Source organism: Myotis daubentonii, chromosome 5 (assembly GCF_963259705.1).
Source record: "Myotis daubentonii chromosome 5, mMyoDau2.1, whole genome shotgun sequence".
NCBI lineage: Eukaryota > Metazoa > Chordata > Mammalia > Chiroptera > Vespertilionidae > Myotis > Myotis daubentonii.
Genome location: NC_081844.1, coordinates 95,592,101 through 95,609,926, shown reverse-complemented (window position 1 = coordinate 95,609,926; position 17,826 = coordinate 95,592,101). Strand labels below are relative to the sequence as shown.

At 49.4% G+C, this 17,826-nt stretch overlaps 2 protein-coding genes across 5 annotated transcripts in view; one reads left to right on the top strand and one right to left on the bottom strand.

Annotated features, from left to right (window-relative positions):
* The window catches only part of CYFIP2 (cytoplasmic FMR1 interacting protein 2), a 105,964-nt gene that overhangs the window by 35,540 nt on the left and 52,598 nt on the right, over positions 1 to 17,826 (bottom strand). For all 4 annotated transcript variants that reach the window (XM_059699045.1, XM_059699046.1, XM_059699044.1 and 1 more), the window contains 3 exons: positions 15,639 to 15,758; positions 9,763 to 9,962; positions 8,090 to 8,177 (listed from right to left, as the gene is read on the bottom strand). In XM_059699045.1, coding sequence (XP_059555028.1) covers positions 8,090 to 8,177; positions 9,763 to 9,962; positions 15,639 to 15,758 — 408 coding nt within the window. The remainder of the gene's footprint in view (positions 1 to 8,089; positions 8,178 to 9,762; positions 9,963 to 15,638; positions 15,759 to 17,826) is intronic.
* FNDC9 (fibronectin type III domain containing 9) lies at positions 3,353 to 6,671 on the top strand. Its single transcript, XM_059699043.1, has 2 exons — positions 3,353 to 3,534; positions 5,507 to 6,671. The coding sequence occupies exon 2, from the start codon at positions 5,514 to 5,516 to the stop codon at positions 6,228 to 6,230; it is 717 nt and encodes a 238-aa protein (XP_059555026.1). The 5' UTR covers positions 3,353 to 3,534; positions 5,507 to 5,513; the 3' UTR covers positions 6,231 to 6,671.

The following is a 17,826-nucleotide window of genomic DNA, read 5'->3' as shown; positions in this document are numbered from 1 at the left end:
ATTACCAGCCTATGGCACCAGGTGAGGCAGGTGCAACCATCCCCATTTAGCAGAGGAGGAATCTAAGTGAGGTGACTTGCCTGAGGGAGAATACAAGATGATATTCTGCTATATGTATAAATTGCCAAAATCACGGAATTCTCTAGATGGTGAATAAATAACGTGTATCCTGGGAGTGTAACCACGCAGACACAAGTAGGGGTGGCAGCAGCAAAGTGGGTGGCACTGCTGGTGGTGGTGTCCGCAGGGCCAAGGCAGCCTCCCCAGGTCAGGCCCCGTGGCAAGAGGTTGCGCCCAGGTATGGACCCAGCTGGTTGCTACAGCAAAGCCCCTCAGGACGATGACTGAATGGGGAAGGCACTGCAGGACTAGGATACAGTTCCCTGAGGTCAAATCATGCTGTGGGGCATCATGTAGCCAGTGACGACCACACCAATACTTTCTAAAGACCAAAAAATGATCCGGAAATCACTGGTATAATTGAAAGAATGATTTGTGCCCCAATCTGCAGCACTTAGAAGGTAGCTGTATGATATATTCTATATCATTTACTTTGCTTAGATAATATACTTTTAAAGTTTGGGCTCATGTGCTAATTTTGATTACTAATCAGTTGATGAAGCTTTTTTTACCTTTAACATCAACCCTGACCTGAAGTGAGAGTTCTCAGGCTCAGGCAGGTGCACTTGGCCTCCAGACGCCCGAGGGAAGGTAGCATCATGCAGGGTACAAACCTTGCCCATTGCAGCCTGTGGACTAACCAACTCAGGAAATGGCTCTGACCCGCTGACCTCTTCTTAGTAATCACTGCTACTCTTCCAGGGCCAGCACTTTGTAGAGAGGGGTTCATCTCGCTGCTACAACACTCTAAGGCAGGCATTATTGACATTTGCATTTTACACAGGCGTTCCCCAAGGTATGATAAGTGAAGGAACTTTTCCAAGGCCACACAGGTCGGATGTGAGCCCAGCCTGGGAGGGTTCAGAGCCTGTACTCTGAGCCCTGGATGCCAATCAGTTTTGGACCCTTTACCGCCACCTTCAGGAAGGGCACAGGAACCCCACTCCTGGCTGATTTCCTCAGGCAGTGATTTATATCTGGTGTACACAGCCTGGTCTATACACGTGGCAGAGCCTACAACGTGGACACACTGCAGATGGGCCTCCCTGAAGGTGAGCCAGGTGCACGTGGCTGGGCTGTGATCTCCTGGGCCACTGACCTCGCTCACACTGAGCGCCGCACTGGCTGCCCTGGATGCTGGTGAATGGTGGTGCCCAAAGGAGCAGGCCGAGCCCCGGCCAGGGACTCGGTTTCCACCCCAGGTTCTGCCATGGCCCGAGGAATGCGGTCCCTTCTCTAGGGATCCATGAAGCCAAAGGACTCGTAAGGCCTCATATTCTGAGCATCTCAACTTCTCAATAAAATGCTCAGTGTTCAAAATGGCGGCCAGAAGCATTAAAAAGAAATTCCCCTTTTCCGTGGCAAAGGCTTGAGTTCTATTTTATCACTCCACAGGCTCCTTAATTGGTATTTTTATTCCGCTCAAAATAACCTTTTCAAAAGGCACCTGCAGACTAGCACACTGGCCTTTCTGTGGAGAGGATGCCTTCGCACTCTGTGGGGAGTTACCATTAGCAAGAATTACAGCAGATTGTGACAGGCCCCTGGGAGGACCGAAGCCACGGGAAAGCCACACAGCACAGCTAACCAAGGCCACGGGAAAGTCACAGAGCACGGCTAACCAAGAGACGCTGGACAAAACGACTCCACACCTCACAGAGACCATTGGCCGGGGGCGGGGGATGGGGTGGGGTGGGGGTGGGGGTGGTTTCTGTGACTCACCAGGCAACTCTTTGCGATTTTTTGATTATCCCTAACATGAATCACAAGGAAACCTTCAGGGGTGCGCTTGGCTACTTTGGCCAAGAACTGAGAAGAAAAACACTGACTTTTAACAACACATAATTTGTGTAAATAACTCAGGTTCCCATCCATCGGAGCTAGGGTTGCTGTAACAGATTACCTCGGGCTCAGTGGCTTTAAGATGACAGAACTGCATTCTCTATTTCAGCCTGCCCTCTGATCTCTCCAACAGAACAGTGGTCATGTAGTCTTTTAAGGTGGGGGGAAAAGAAGGGGATGGAAGCTCAGAGGCAGGGAAATGAAAAAGGGCAAGGAAGCAAAGTCAGGATTCTTTAAAGAAAAGGAACTCTGGTGAACATCCAACCCAGGAGTAGTAAAGAGTTTCTGGTGTCAACTCCAACTGATTGACTGATGGCAGTTTCTTGGGAGGGTTGTGTTAAGAAGGACTCTGAGGCTGTGTTTCTGAGCCCCAATGGGAGGAGCGCTGTATTAGTTCTGTGTGGCTGCTGTAATAAATTACCACAAATGTGGTGGGTCAAAACAATAGAAGTCTCACATCTCTCACAGTCCTGAAGGCCAGAAGCCTGGAATCAAGGAGTCAGCAGGGCCACGCTGCCTCTGAAGGCTCCAGGGGGGGATCCTTCCTTGCACCTTCCAGCTGCTGGTGACCCCTGGCGTTCCCTGGTTTATGGCGGCATCACTCCACTCTCTGCCTCTGTCTTTACATAGCTTCTTCCTGTGGTGTCTCTCTGTGTGTATATCTCCCTCTCCTCTTCCTCCGAAGGACACCAGTCATTGGGTTTAGGACTCCCTCTACATCCAGTATAAGATCATGTTGAGATCCTTAACTAATTCCTCAAAGACCCTTTTCCAAATAAGGTCACATTCTGAGGTTCTGTGTGGACCTGAATTTTGCGGGGACATTCAAACCAACCCAGGACAAGAACCACGATGGTTTAGTAAGCCTGACACAGGTTCAGGACTGGACAGGGGTAGGACCCATGTCTTCAATCTGCCACCCCATGTAGCCCATGCCCACAGCTTTACAGATGATAGAACTGAGGCCCAGAGAATAAAAGACTCTTGACCTGTGTCATATACAGGAGACCAGAATGAAGAAGAGACTGCAGAGGTGGGATAGGATGTAGGGGTGGGAGTGGGGTGAGGTGGGAGGGAGATGAAATCACTGTTCTAGTTGTGGGATAATAGAGAAGGGCATCTGTGCATTTGAAATCATTGTCCAAAGAGTATCTAGTTGTGGCAGAAAACCCCCACAAAAACAACCAAACAAAAAGAACACAAAAAACCCTGAGCTAATTAGAAAATTTAGGAGCCTTGGAAGAATTAATACCACTCTGAGGATCAGATTTGTTTGCCTTTTTTTTTTCTTCCCCAAATAAACAAGAGCTCCTCTCATTGGACAAAAGCCTTTCCAGACTGGTCCCAAAAGCATCCTGCGTACTTATGCCTGCTGGTTGCCATGGTGAATGATGCTGATCTGAAGAAATGAATAGTGTGAACGTTGGGGGCGGCAGTGGGATTACTCAGACGGTGGCGAGAGAGACATCAAGGAGAGCCCAGAGCAGAGGGGGAAAGGCATCATTCCCTTAGCTCGGGTCCACCCTGCCTCTGAAGGCTACGCTCTAACTGGCATCAGCACACAAGCATCAGGTAAGAGGGAAAACGGCTCTTCTTGGAAATGGAAATGGCTTTTCCTTTCCCACTCCGCTTGGAGGAGGGCCAGGCAATGGTAATATACATAGCTACTACGCACAGGGGGTGGAGGGGGGTGTGTGTTTCCAAACAGAAGCAGAGGAAGAAAAATTAAGGGAGGCAGATTTGGTCCTAAAAGCTGAGGATGCTGTTAGCATCTTGACAGAAAGCTCTTAAAAATGTCTGCTGTGGGGAACTCAGTCTGCAAAGACAGCCTGCTGCAGAGGGGAGGCAAACAGGGGAGAAGATTCACGACAAGAAACGGATTGCTAATCACCCCTGATGGAAGCGATTTACGAGGGCCATTGCCTCTATGTCCTTAGTCATGAATTAAGCTCTTTCACTGTGGTCGGAGGTGTATTTACAGGGATGTGTGGGGTGCTGGGTGGCGTGGAAGGGTGTGCATGAGAGGGAACGAATGTAGTCAGTCTCCTTCGCAATGACCTCCCCTGGAGGGATCCGAGCTCACACACCTGCTTCGTCCCTTTCATGCCCCATTTTCCTGGGAGGAAATTTCCAGCCACATAGGAAGAAATGATTCCCCTTCCTGAGCATTTCAGTTCACTGTCATCCTTAGAGAAGGAAAACAAGGACTGCATCTTTCTGCAGCTCACCCCCTCTGGGAACACGGGCAGGAAGACAGAAGGGGGGGGGGAGGGCAGGGAGGAGAGCAGCTCCTCCTGGAAGCCAGTCTGGCTTAATTTCCAATTCTAGTTAAAATAGGATTGTTTTCTGACTGTGTCACTACAACCTGAAACAAAACCGTCCATATTTCATGGGAGAGGAGGAGCAGAGGACAGAGCAGGGGGAGACCTATACGTCAACATACGCAGGTTGAATATGGCTGCCCCTGGATTTTCGATGAGGGGAAATTCAGTGAGGGGGAAATACGCAGAATGAAAAAGAAATGAAAAGGCTTGAGGATGGCGCTCCCTTCCCAAAGCCAGAGGGCTGGCAATCTGAAGACAGCTCGCTGGATTTGTCTGGTAAAACAGCAACGGGTCCTAGCACCAGCATCTCCTGTCGCAGTAACATTCTATTACTAAACCCAGCAACCTTGCTCTGAATATCCAGCAGTGAAGTGGCTTTGAGGCTGGTTCCTATTAGCTGAGTCACCTCAGATTGCTCATCTGTAGAATGGAAATCTAGCTCAGAGGGTGTGATGACGAATAAAGGGAACTTGTTACTGTAGGTTGAACAGCTAGCAAGAGCTGCGAGAGGGCAACGGCTTGCTAACTGATGGTTATTACCATTATTAACATTCATGGTCCCAGTAGTAATAAAGAGTAGCAGCTGTGCTGGTATGAGCAGCTGATTGTATTGATCTATGAAACTATTTCCTGGGTACCTTTGGCTTTGATAAAACAAACACAACGAGAGCAGAGGCTTTCGGGAGAAATGAGCCGCCCATGAGTGACAAAACAAATCTCTCGCCATGGGCAACAGAACTGGGAGGCAGAATGTTCTAGATGGTGGAGCTACCAGCACTTAGAGAAGATGCAAGAGGTCCAGAAGGGAAATTTAGGCGAAATACCTGCCTGGCTTGTAGGTCTCAGACCTGTGGTGACTAACGCAGGGACTCTGAGGTGGTCCTGATTCCTCCTTTCGTTGCCTTTTTTCTTCTTGTTTTTAAGGCTTGGGCACAACGTTGTAGGTAAAGGATCTGAGCCAGGGCAGGACGGGACTGGGGAATGTGGGCCCATCCTTTTCAGGTCTGAAGGCCACCAGCTTTGGCATGAGCGAGCCCTGATGGGACGCCTGTCCTGCCGTTGTTTAGCTATGCCTAGCTAGTAACGTTGCCTCTTGGCCTCCATTTTCTTTGTAAAATGGGGGTAATATTAGTCTCCATCTCGAATGCTCCATAAAGAGTGGCTGTGATGATCATAAATAATTTAGGGGAAGTCACTCTTCACTCTGATTCTGGTTGCAGGATCAGGATGGAAATCGAGGTGTGGAACCTTTCTTCTTCGAGAGCCATCGTTTCCTGGAAGCCCTTGGAGCCCTGCCAGGAGGACCACTACAATGTTATGTACAGGGCCAACTGGAACAACATCTTCACTGGCTACATTCGCAACAGCTTCCACTATGAGGAGAAGGTGCCTCGAACCGTCAGCAGGGTGGCCCTCGAGCACCTCGCCCCTTCCACTTTCTACTTCCTGTGCGTCAGCTGCAAGAAGATCACCTACCCCCACAAGCATCACTGCACCATGTTCTACACCCCGGATAAGAACCCGCTGGTTCCCAGAGGCTACCTGGTAAACCCCCAGCTCTCCCTGTGGGTCCTGTTGGCCATTCTGCTGGCCTGCTTCACAGCTGTGCTTGCTTTCATCTGCCTCCAGTACTGGTGCATCCGCTGCCATGTGCCACGCTGGTCTTACAGAGAGCCCCACCTAATGGAAGCCAATGGGTTGGTGAGATGGCCGCGGGACGGCCCGGCTCTCGATCAGGAGGAGGAAGACCAGCAGGGGGTCCCCCTGGTGGAAATGCCACGCAGAGATTCAGGAGCTGGAGTGGAACCGGAGGCCGAAGCCGCAGCCGACGCCGCAGCTGCAGCGGATGCAGATGCCGAAGACGACCCGGACGCCCCCGATGCAGGTGCCCCCCAGAGGGAGGGTGGTGGCCAACCTGGCATTCTGCCTCATTTTGAGGGGTGAGAGGTGGGGAGGAGGCAGCCCCCAATCTGTGGCATCAAGCCCTCCACACAGGAGTTCCTTTGTAAAAATGTGTCCATAGACTTTCCATGTCTCCCTGCAAATTCAGTGTTCTTGTGGATCACCTGGCTCAGCGACCACACTCCTCAAGCCGGAGGACTCACCCCATGCTGTGCTCCAGGAGAAGCATGGCCTCTCAGGGGGGCCCAGTGGGGGCTGGTGCAGTTAGAAATATAAAAACCTATTTTAACATGAAAACAAATGTGAATTCCTTACAATGTAGAAAGTGAAACGTGCATGACTTGACAAAACACAGGACTTCAGGGGAGCTGTGGAGGTGAAGACGGGCTCGCTGAGCTAGGCGGCCAGCTAGCTTCAGGCCGAAGCCCAGCCTCTGCTTTGGGGAGGCTGTTTTGGAAACGCGGACGAAGGCTCACCCCAGCCTGTTTTCCAACTTTCAGGCAATCACATACCACCTCGGACATTACTTTTGTTTCTTTTTTAAGCCAGATACCATCTTTACTGTTCTTAGCAAACAGTTTTAAATTGACGCATGTTTTAAAACTTAAACTTATTTTAAAAGGAAGCTGTACATGAATCCAAACATGAATACCGGCACCCTCCTGCCATAAAGAGAAGAGACATAAGGATAAATAGAACGAAAACAAAATAATAAATCTGACCTAGGTACTACTAGGCTCCAAGTTTAAAGCCTGCTTTCTATTCTTCGATAAAAGGGGAGATTAGTAAGCATTGAAGAACGAAAGACCTATTAGCACCAACATCGGGTCTGTCTCCTCGATATAACCAACGAGGTTTGAAAGAGAAGTGGAAAGGGAGGTGTTCTTACTTTGTGAGTCCCTGGGATTTAATGCTGTGGCTGTGAACCATCTAAAATGCTGTAAGTCGGAGCCGCGATGAGAACGTTGCCTGGACCAGACTGCCTGTTCCGGAGAAGACACCTCCCAGCACCGCCCTGAGCCCTTCTAAGCCTCACCTCTAGGTCCGACGGGGGGGAGCGCATCTGGGTCCACTACCCTTCCTAACCCAGGGCTCCCGGCCCAGAGGACCACCTTTCCTAACAAGGCCATGTTTATCCATTCGGGGTCAAAGGTGGCCATTTTATTTGTTGTTGACACACCTCACCACTTCAGTGGCATTCTTCAGTCCTCCCTTAACCCCCCGGGGTAAGAAGCGAATCTCCTCCATCCGTCACGATGGGCAGACTGTGAACGTTGCTCCCTGTCGTCACCATGAGGTGGAACTGGAACTTGAGGAGGGCAGCGGTGACGTCTGCTTCAATCTCTGTTACACCCCCAGCATGTAAAACCCAGCCCAGTGTCTGGCCTTTCCTGGAGGTTGAATAAATGTCTGTCCAACGCATGGCAGTGGACGGAAGGTCTAGCACAGGCACCACTGGGAATGTGTAGCGTCAGGATGGGTGCTTGTGAACAAAGCTGCTCAGTTCTAGCTCCAGTCAAAGCTTCCCCTTCTCAACTGCTTCCTGCCTGCGAACCCCTTAAATTGATAGAGCACAACCCCCAGAATCCCAGGACGATGCCACCTCGAATCAGCAGAGAAACAGGAAGCGAGGGCACACGCCAAGACGAGAAACCCCATGCATGCACTGCCCGCTCCCCTCCCCAAAACGTTCCCGCGCAGGATCCAGCCCCTGGCTGGAATTCACCCCCATCCCTGCTAGTTGTGAACTAATAAAGATGAATAAACTCACAGCCGTTTCCGCCTGGATCTCACTGCTGCCTCCTTTTCTCCACTCCTTGCTTTTCTCTTTCGGGGAATACTTTTCTATTTGCTTTTGCTCACTAGCCCCTTTAGAGGTAGGACCCGGTAAGACGACTCACCTTGGACCCATAGAGGTAATAAGGCTGGACGTTGGCGGGTTTATCTCTCTGCGGTTCTTGGGTGAAAGGAATGGCAGTTCGGACAAAACTAGGAGAGGAAAGATGGGGCAGGCGTTAACCGAGTCCTGATATTCTTCGGGGGACGTGATGTAGTGGGAGCCCTTCCTGACCAGGTGCAACCACACCGCTTCTCAAGTGGGTGCCTCCGACATACTCCCATCCAACCACTGCCTCCTCCCCAAAGATGGGCAAGTTGAGGTCCAGACTCACAGGCTTGATGTGGGGCCTGTGGCTGCTCGTGACAGTGGGCTGGGCCAGAGAATGGCCTTCTCCAGGGCCCCACCTCTCCACCACCCCACCCCCATGTTGGGTTTCCACAGAGCAGGGTTCTGCAAACTCTTTCTATAAAGGCCCAGGCAGCAAATATTTTCAGCTTTGCCAGCCAGATGGTCTCTGCCGCAAATAAATCCGCTCTGCTGGTCGCAGGAAAGCTCCCGTAAACAACAGTAAATGAACGAGCGTGGCCGAGTTCCTATGAATTTCAAATACTTTCCACTTGCCAACACATGAGGATTCTTCTTTGGATTCCCCGTCTCCCTCACCATTTGAAAACATCAATACCATTCTTAGCTCATGGGCTGTACAAAAATAGCGGGGAACTGGTTGTGGCGTGTGGGCCAGGGTTTGTAGACTTTTGCTCAAGAAGATTAAAGGTCCCAAATCTTCAGAGAACAGGAAGTGCGTCTTGCTAAGTGTGTGGGTTCAGGAGCATGGGTGGATTCCTCCCAGACTTCCCAGTCACTCAGCACATGCTTACTGAACGCTGGTCCTGAGGATACTGAGAGGACCTGTGCCCAGTTTTGCTCATCCTTACGTACTTATTTTGAAGTGAATACCTCTCACCGCTTCCACCAGGTTTTGAACCTCTGTGGGGATAAGGGATCAGGTCTTGTTTCTACCTTGGTGCCTGGCCCAGGGCTGAGGTCACCTGCAGGAGACATGCTCCACTTTGCCGTGCATGTGTGTGCTCTGCACACATATGCCTGTTTGCACACATACATTCCCATATGTCCTCACAAAAGTACCATCTGATCATGTCACTTCCCTTCCTTAAAGGTTCATAAATGCTCGATCCTAATGTGGTCTGCAGAGCAGTTCAATCTGGTCCTGCTTCCTCCTGCATCCTGCCGCATCTTTCATGGCACCACTCCCCATCCCACCTGCTCCACCCTTACCAGCTCCCTGGCTCCTTAGAAACTTTGCCTGGAATACTCTTCTGCCTTTTTGCTTTATTTTTGCCTTCTCATCCTCTGCACTGCAACTCAAGCATGCCTGCTCAGAGGAGGAAGCCTCTCCTGAGGTGTGCATGGCTCCCCGGACTAGATCAGGTGGGGCTGTTCTCTCGTGGCTCCGTGGGGTTTCTTCCATCTCCACGTTCACCGCTTATCATAACACATTTACTGTGTGATACAGCATTTCACAGGCTGTGTGATTATTTGATCTGGCTCCAAGAGGCAGGAAGGCATCAGCTCCGAGCCTGCACCCAGGAGGGGCCCTGTGAGATGCCTGCGGCAGGGACGAGCGGACCCCTGGGCTGGGCCTGGTTTGGAGGAGGCAGCTGGCTGCTCCCTGGGCCCCAGCTCGCCCCGCCCCCTCCGACAGGGACTCCTTACCGGTTGGTGGACCCGTTGTAGCAGTAGTTGGGGAGGAAGTCGAAGTTCAGCTCCCAGAAGACGTGCAGGGTGATGCGGCCGTAGGGGGCGGACACGTTGTGGTTGGCCTCCCGGAACATGGCGTCGAAGCTATCCAGGGTCATGTGCTTGCACAGCAGCCGGTGCGTGAGCCGGTTGATCTCCAGCAGCCACTCCAGCTCCTGGCCGAGAGAGAACCGCAGCTGCTGAGGACGCACACATACCTTTCAGGTGTGCACCACTTGGTCTGAGCCATTCCTGTCACAGGCGAGAGCCCCTCACACCACCTCCCAACTGCCGGCACGGGGACCAGGACCCCAGCAGTGGCATGTGACAATGTTCCCTTGTTCTGAGGGGAAGGAATTGATTGACAGCTGTTGCCCAACCTGCATGCCTGTCCCAGGAAGGGGACCAGGTCACGTGCAAAGGCCTGTCTGCTCCCCTCTGGGTACAAAGCATGCCTGCTTGCTCTCCAGATTCCATCTGTGAGAAAAAGCCTGTAGCTCAAGGTCACAGGTAACATAAAAGGAAGCTGTGACGGGCTGTCACCAGAGGCTACATGTCTGCCCTGCACTAAGCAAGCACACTAGGTGCTTATGATTAGGTCAGATCACACAAAGCTACTGATATTTTAGGTCAAACACCATCAAATATGAGTAATTTCATAGGGTTCAACCTAATATGTGCCAAACAGTATTTTAAGCACTTTATATGTGTTAATGCATTTAATGCTCAACCCCCCTATGAAGTTAGTATTATTGCTGCCTCACTTTGCACATATAGAAACTGAAGCTTTGAGAAGTGAAGTAACTTAGCTTCAAATCCGGGAAGCTGGGCTGCAAAGTCCACATTCTTAACCCTGTGAGACACCTATAGGGATTCTGAAAACAGCTGGGAGCAGATTGTCCCCTACTTTGGGCTGTAGGTGCCTCAGTCACACAGGTGTGGCTGCAAGCTGTGGATGAGCAACCTGCTGTTGGCCACAATGACCAGGGACCTGAGTGAGCTGTGGGCCGACTGTTGGAATCCCACCTTTGGGCAGAGAATAGGAGCAGGGGGGATACTACCCAGACACAGCAGGGCACTGCATTTGCTGAGGAGTGGAAGGGGAGTGAACCCTTCGGGCTCATTTAGTCCCTTATCACATTGCCACTGGAAAGCATCAGAGCACAGTCTCATGCTGAGAGAGAGAGAGAAGGTCGCCTCCACTTCCCTTCACAGAGGGGAAACTGAGACTCAGCGGGTGAAGTAACTTGCCCAAGGTCACACAGGACATATGTAACGGGGCTTAGGATGTGAATCCAGGTCTTCAGACTCCAAATCGTGTGTGTTTGGCCCCTGTGACACAGATAGCTGCCTGGAGTAAAGAAATCATGGCTAAGAAAGCCCTCTGAAAATACAGACGGTCTTAAAACATAAAAGCAAAGAGAACATCAGAAGCGCAGTTCACCAGAGTGCAGCCCGGAGGTGGGACAGTAGATGCAGTTTAATTGTCTGTGGTCTCAAGAGGCAGCCCCACAGCAGCGACTCTATTTCGTTGTTATCGGCCACAAGGCCCCCTGAACCCCGGTCGGGGTCCCGCGTGTGGTCAGGTGGAGGCCCCAGGCCACGCCTCCCATCGTGGAGCTTAGCCACTCTGAAACTCAGATTCTGTGGCTCTAAACTGGGGGCACAGACCTGGATCGCAGCTTGCGAATGTAAATGGCTGCAGGTCAGGTAAGTGGGACAAGCAGGGCAGGAGGGAGTCGTGGGGCTGGGTTGTCTGTGGCAAATCGGAGCGCCCAGCCCAGAGAAAGGCGAAGCTGCTAAACTCCATCTGATTGTGGCGTCGGAAAGGGGCTGAGTGAGAGCAGATCCTGCCACTTCTCAAAAATAGGTCAACATCTGGATTCCAATTCTGGAGTGGCAGCTGGAAGAGTAAGAGTCCAGTCCCTGTGCAGGAGAGCCAACACAGATCAGCTCTCCGCTTCTTCTCTTGGCCCAGCTAGCTGGACCTCATTGGTTTCGATTCACTTGGGATGGGTAAAAAAACACCAAAATAACAATAAAAAGAGTAAACGCTAAGGAGTACATTTCTGAGATCCACGAGTTGTCCCACTATGGGGAAGATAGCTGCAGATAGGAAAGCGGGGAACCACTCCTGTCCTGCTGTTCTGTGCTCTTCACGGTCTCAGGAATGAGTGTCAGTGTTGACAAGGGAGACCAGGAGAGAGAAGTGGGGGCTGCTGGAAGTGGAGGTCCAGCGCCTGCCGTGCAGCAGCACAAGGGTGTTTCTTTGTGACGTAATCCCAACTGTGGTCTTGCATCAGCCGTATTCTCCCTGCTTCCCTCAGGAGGGCCCCTGCCTGTGGGACAGAAGCAGGGCTCGGTGCAGAGGGTTTAAAAGGCACGTGAGTGGTTCAGGCACCTTCAGAGAGGATGTCAGCATCCCACAGTACAGTCGGTTTACTGAGGAAATAAAATACCCAAAAGGGCAATTCTGTGAAGTATGGGAAGAACTCTTCAAGGGCAACCAGAAACCCGAGTGTCAGCCACATGGGCCTGGTGACCAGCTCTGTGGCTCCAGGGAGGCAAGAAGATCTGGATTCTTGAACCCAGGGTCAGTGAGAGCTGGTAGGTCAGATCCATGAATGATGGTCCGGGTAGCTGGCAGCAAACTGACAGCACAGTCCAGCTGCCGGGCACATCTAGGCAATGGTTACCAGCTGGGAGGGCTGGGTTGGTGCTGCCAGAGCTTCTGCACATTTACTTGTGTTCTTCCACATTTTTAATGTTGGCTCAAAATTTCAAATATGCTCTGCAGCCTCAGGCTGCCAGCTCTCAGCTGCAGTGTTGTTGTTTTGTTTTTTTAAAAAAACGCACATTTGTATTGATTTCAGAGAGGAAGGGAGGATAGATAGAAACAATAATGATGAGAGAGAATCATTGATCTGCTGCCTCCTACATGCCCCAGGATCGAGCCTGCAACCTGGGCATGTGCCCTGACCAGGAATCGAACCGTGACCTCCTGGTTTCTAGGTCAATGCTCAATCACTGAGCCACACTGGCACTGGCCGGGGTCAGCTTCAGCTTTTCACAGCTCTCTTGGAGCATCGATTTACCGAGCTGCGTAGGATGGTGACTGACAGGCAATGTTTGCAGCCTCCCCACTCGGAATCAGGCTGCCTTCCCATCTCAGATAGGAGTTTCTAGGTGGAGGGAAGGGCTGAGGCCAGCGCATTCCTGGGTTTGTTTTTTAGAAGAGGCAGAAGCCTCTCAGCGGAGGTGAGGGGGGCCTCCTGACCCCATAGGGGGGAGCGTCCCTGGGGCCTCCTCTTCAAGGGCTTCAGGGGCAGTGGCTGCTCTCCTGGGGGCCATCATCCTCACCCGGTCAACACCGGCTTTCATGCTTGTTTTGTTTTCGGCTCAAAGAGCAGTCAGTGCCTTTCAAGGGCTGGGCCATGCACTCCCACGAACACCCCAAACCAGTTTTCCCACCCGATACGCTCATTCATTACTGGAAAACTGGAAGATACAGATAGATTTTTTTTTAAAAAAAGATGAAAACAAAAGTCCTACTACTTGGAGATAATCACTGCTAACATTTTGGCATAAACAAAGAAAAATCTATTTCTTAAAATAAATGTCCTGGAAGGAGGCGTGCTACATGACAGTCTCTTCCCGTAAGGGACCTGGGCTGAGGTGGGCAGCTGGATCAAGTCCTCTTAGGAAATGTTGTTGAAAATTCACCCCGAGAACATTTCACTGCAGCTCCAGATCCCTGTGTTCCTCTCCTCTGTTTTTCCCCACAGGCCTATTTATTTATTAAGTGCAATGAACTATGCAAGCTCTTTCCAGACTGGCTCGTTTTGTTCTTGAAACAACACCATGAGGTGAATGCTAATCTTTCCGTCACAGTGTAGGTAGGGAAACAGGCTTATAGAAGATAAATAACTTGCCAAGATCACCCAGCCAGTAAGAGGCAGGGTCAGGACTGCACCCACTGGGTTTTCTGACTCTGGAGCTCTACTTTTTAAAAAAGTCCTTTGTCCACTTAAAAACAAGCAAACACCTTTCTATTTGGAAATAATTTTAGACTTACACAAAAGTGAAAACAGCAGAGTTCCTGCATACCCCTGACCCGGTTTAACCAACGTTAACCTCTTACATAACCATGGCATGATTATCAAAAGTAGGAAATTAACGTCGGCACAATGCTATTAACTCAACGACAGACCTTACTTGAATTTCCGCAGTTTGTCCACAAAGGTGCTTTTTGTTGCTCTGGAATTCAATCAGGACCCACTCTGCATTTAGTCTTTTCCAATCTCTAGTAGTTTCCAGTCTCTCTTTGCTTTTTATGATCTGCATGCTTTTGAAAAGTATTGTTCCCTATGTGTGTGTGTGTGTTTCTTTTGAGGGACTGTTTTCGATTTGGGTGTATGTGGTTTTTCTCATGATTAGATTGAGATTATGCATTTTGGAAAGAATACCACAGAAAAATACATATCAGGAGACACATGAATATATCTTATTACTTACTACCTTTGATGCCTGGGTAAGAGGGTGTCTGCTAAGTCTCCCCATTGTGAACTTACTATTCTTCTATTTGGAGCAAATAAATGTCTTGAAGGAGATAATTTGATATTATTATGCAAGTATTCTGTTTCTTTCCAAAGTTATTTTGGGGGTAATTTTTTTATTATGGGAAAATGTACATAACATAAAATGTACCTTTTTAAGCATTTTTAAATGTACGGTTCTGTGGCATTAAATACCTACCTTCACATTATTGTGCAACCATCACTACCATCCATCTCCAGAACTTCTTAATCTTCCTCAACAGAAACTCCATACCCATTAATCACTAAAGCTCCTTCCCCACAATCACTCCCCTACTTTCTGTCTCCATGAATTTGGCTACTCTGGGAATCTCCTAATAAGAGGAATCGTAATATGTTTTTCTTAAAGTTCTGTCCACTGCCCTGGCAGATGTGGCTCAGTGGGTTGGGTGTCATCTTGTGCACTGAAAGGTGCCGGTTTGATTCCAGGTCAGAGCACATGCCTGGGTTGTAAGCTTGATCCCCAATAGGGTGCGTGCAGGAGGCAGCCGATCAATGTTTGGCACTCTCTCTCCCAAAAATAAATCGATAAAAAAATCTTAAAAAAAAATTCTGCCCACTAATTTTAGCATCCATGTAGTGATCTAATGGTGACTTCATTCTTTCTACTCATCTGCTTTTGAAAGCATTAAAGCCTTCCTTTGATTCACTTAAAGACTGACTGATCAATCAAGCTTACTCTAATTCTTGGAAAGAATTAATATAGAGAAGTTCAAAAGCTGTTTAATACGAGAAGGAAGGTCCATGCTTATGCATCAGGATCGATTATATAATTTGCAGGTTCCCTGGCAAATGAAAATGTGGGGACCTTCGTTAAAAAACTATTAAGAGCCCTGGCTGGTTTGGCTCAGTGGGTGGAGCGTCGGCCTGCGGACTGGGGGGTCCCGGGTTCGATTCCGGTCAAGGGCATGTGCCTTGGTTGTGGGAGCATCTTAGTGGAGGGTGTACAGGGGGCAGCTGGTCGATGTTTCTCTCTCATTGACGTTTCTGGCTCTCTGTCCCTCTCCCTTCCACTCTGTGAAAAATCAATAAAATACATTTTAAAAAAAAACTATTAAGAATTTTAAGACAGCAAGAGCAGAGCATTAAACCCAGCACAGAGCCCCAGGCAATCAGGAGAGTAAGATTATTTTCATTCTTAAGTCTATTTTTCTTGCTCTATTCAGATAGGAAGGAAACTTGCTGCCCTCTATAACTGGCCCAGTACTAAGCTCACAACAACATCCAGCTAGAATCCCAGATCGTCCCATCTCTTACCACTATGGAGGTCAGGTCCTCACTCTCAAAGCGGCTGATGGCCTGGTCCAAGGATTTGTACATGGCGGCAGAGATGCGCTGAGTAATGAGTCTGTTCAGGTCAATTGATCTACCCAGGAGCTGGACAGGAGAAATAGAGAAAGAGAGAGAGAAGTTACTTAAGATTTGCATAGACACATGACAATGAAATGCAATGCACTGACAGGAACTTGGATTAAAAGTATAAAGGTCATAACTGGGACAAATGGGGACTCTGTAGAAAAGAGTATTGTTCAATTTCCCGAGTATGACAATTCTATTTTCATTTCGAGAGAATGTCATTGTTCTTAGGAGATAGGTGCTGAGGTGTTCAGGGGTGAAGTCTCATGATATATGCAACTTATTCTCAAATGGTTAAGAAAAAAAAGTATATTCTTTTTTTTTAATATATATACTTTTATTTCAGAGAGAGGAAGGGAGAAGGAACATCGATGATGAGAGAGAATCATTGATCAGCTGCCTCCTGCATGCCCCCTAACAGGGAATCAAACCTCCACCTCCTGGTTTATGGGTCGATGCTCAACCACTGAGGTGCACTGGCTGGGCAAATAGTATATTCTTTAAAATATACATTTCCATATACTATTTATATTTATACATAAATATATTTTATATATTTGCTGCATTTGTGGGAGAAAACATATACATGAGAAAGAGAAAGTGGTAAAACATTAATAATGAATCTGTTTATAAAGAATACTAGGGGCCCGGTGCACGAAATTCGTGCACTGGGTGTGTGTGGGGGGGGAGTGTCCCTCAGCCCAGCCTGCCCCCTCTCACATACTGGGAGCCCTCAGGCGTTGACCCCCATCACCCTCCAATCGCAGGATCGGCCCCTTGCCCAGGCCTGACGCCTCTGGCCTAGGCGTCCGGCTCGGGCAGCGGGGACCCGCAGCTGCAGCGGCCCCGCGATCGTGGGCTCCGCTTTAGGCCCAGGCAAGGGACCCCTAGCTCCTGGGACTGCCAGCTTCGACCGTGCCCAGCTCCCATCGCTGGCTCCACCCCTACTTCCTGCTATCACTGGCCAGGGCAGCAAAGGCACCTGATTCTCCGATCATGGCTGGGGGGCAGGGCAAAGGCGGCCCCAGGGCCGCCTTTGCCCTGGCCCCCAGCTCTTAGCTCCCCCCTGGGTTTCTGATCACTGTCAGTGGCAGGGGGCTTCTTCCTGCTTTCCCTTTCGCCTCCCTGCATTGTGCCTACATATGCAAATTAACCGCCATCTTGTTGGCAGTTAACTGCCAATCTTAGTTAGCAGTTAATTTGCATATAGCCCTGATTAGCCAATGAAAAGGGTAGCTCGTACGCCAATTACCATTTTTCTCTTTTATTAGTGTTGATATGTGCTCATCGTTCAAGTTTCCTGTAGTTTTGAAATATAAAATGCTGAGGGAAAATACAATTTATTCATACTGCAGGACAGGCTCTGGCATCCGTGCAATGCTAACATCCTAAATTAGCCTTGAGTTCCTTCCTGAATCTGCCCTGTGCCCCAATTCACAGTCACCGGGAATAGCCACCCCTCAGCATTTAAATTCATCCCCCCAAAGGGCCGTTGTGTGCCTCTGTGGGGATGAACTTAAAAGCAGGAGCATGAAGGGCTGGTTACAGAACGGAACATGTAGCTTACAATAATTTCTACTGGGGAACACAGGGGCAACCCTGCAGATGCTATGGAGAGAGCAGTAAACATTTATTGACCACCTGCTCTGTGCCCTGCACTTTGCTAGATACCCAAGGATTATTCTTAACCATTTAATTTTTTCTACTTGTCTTCTGGGGTGAATTTTCTAACTGACAAGGGCCCCTTAAAGCCACAATGTGCACACATAAAGCCCTCAGTATTAAACACCCTGTGGCTAACTCTGCTGCATCAGTAAGTGACAGTCATAATTCTCTGTTGTCGGCAGAGGAGAAAAATGTTCTTTTTCCTGTTACAATTCTCCATTTCCCTTGCATTTCTCATAGCAACGGGAATGTCAGGGTTTCTAAGGAACCCTTTTCCTCTTCATCTAGACCAGCAGTTCATAACCTGTGGGTTGCGACCCCTTTGGGGGTCAAACGACCCTTTCACAGGGGTCGCCTAAGACCACCGGAAAACACATACATAATTACATATTGTTTTTGTGATTAATCACTATGCTTTAATTAT

Bases quoted from the DNA above. Each gene is read 5' to 3' on its own strand.
- FNDC9 (XM_059699043.1), top strand. From the start codon at position 5,514: ATGGAAATCGAGGTGTGGAACCTTTCTTCTTCGAGAGCCATCGTTTCC.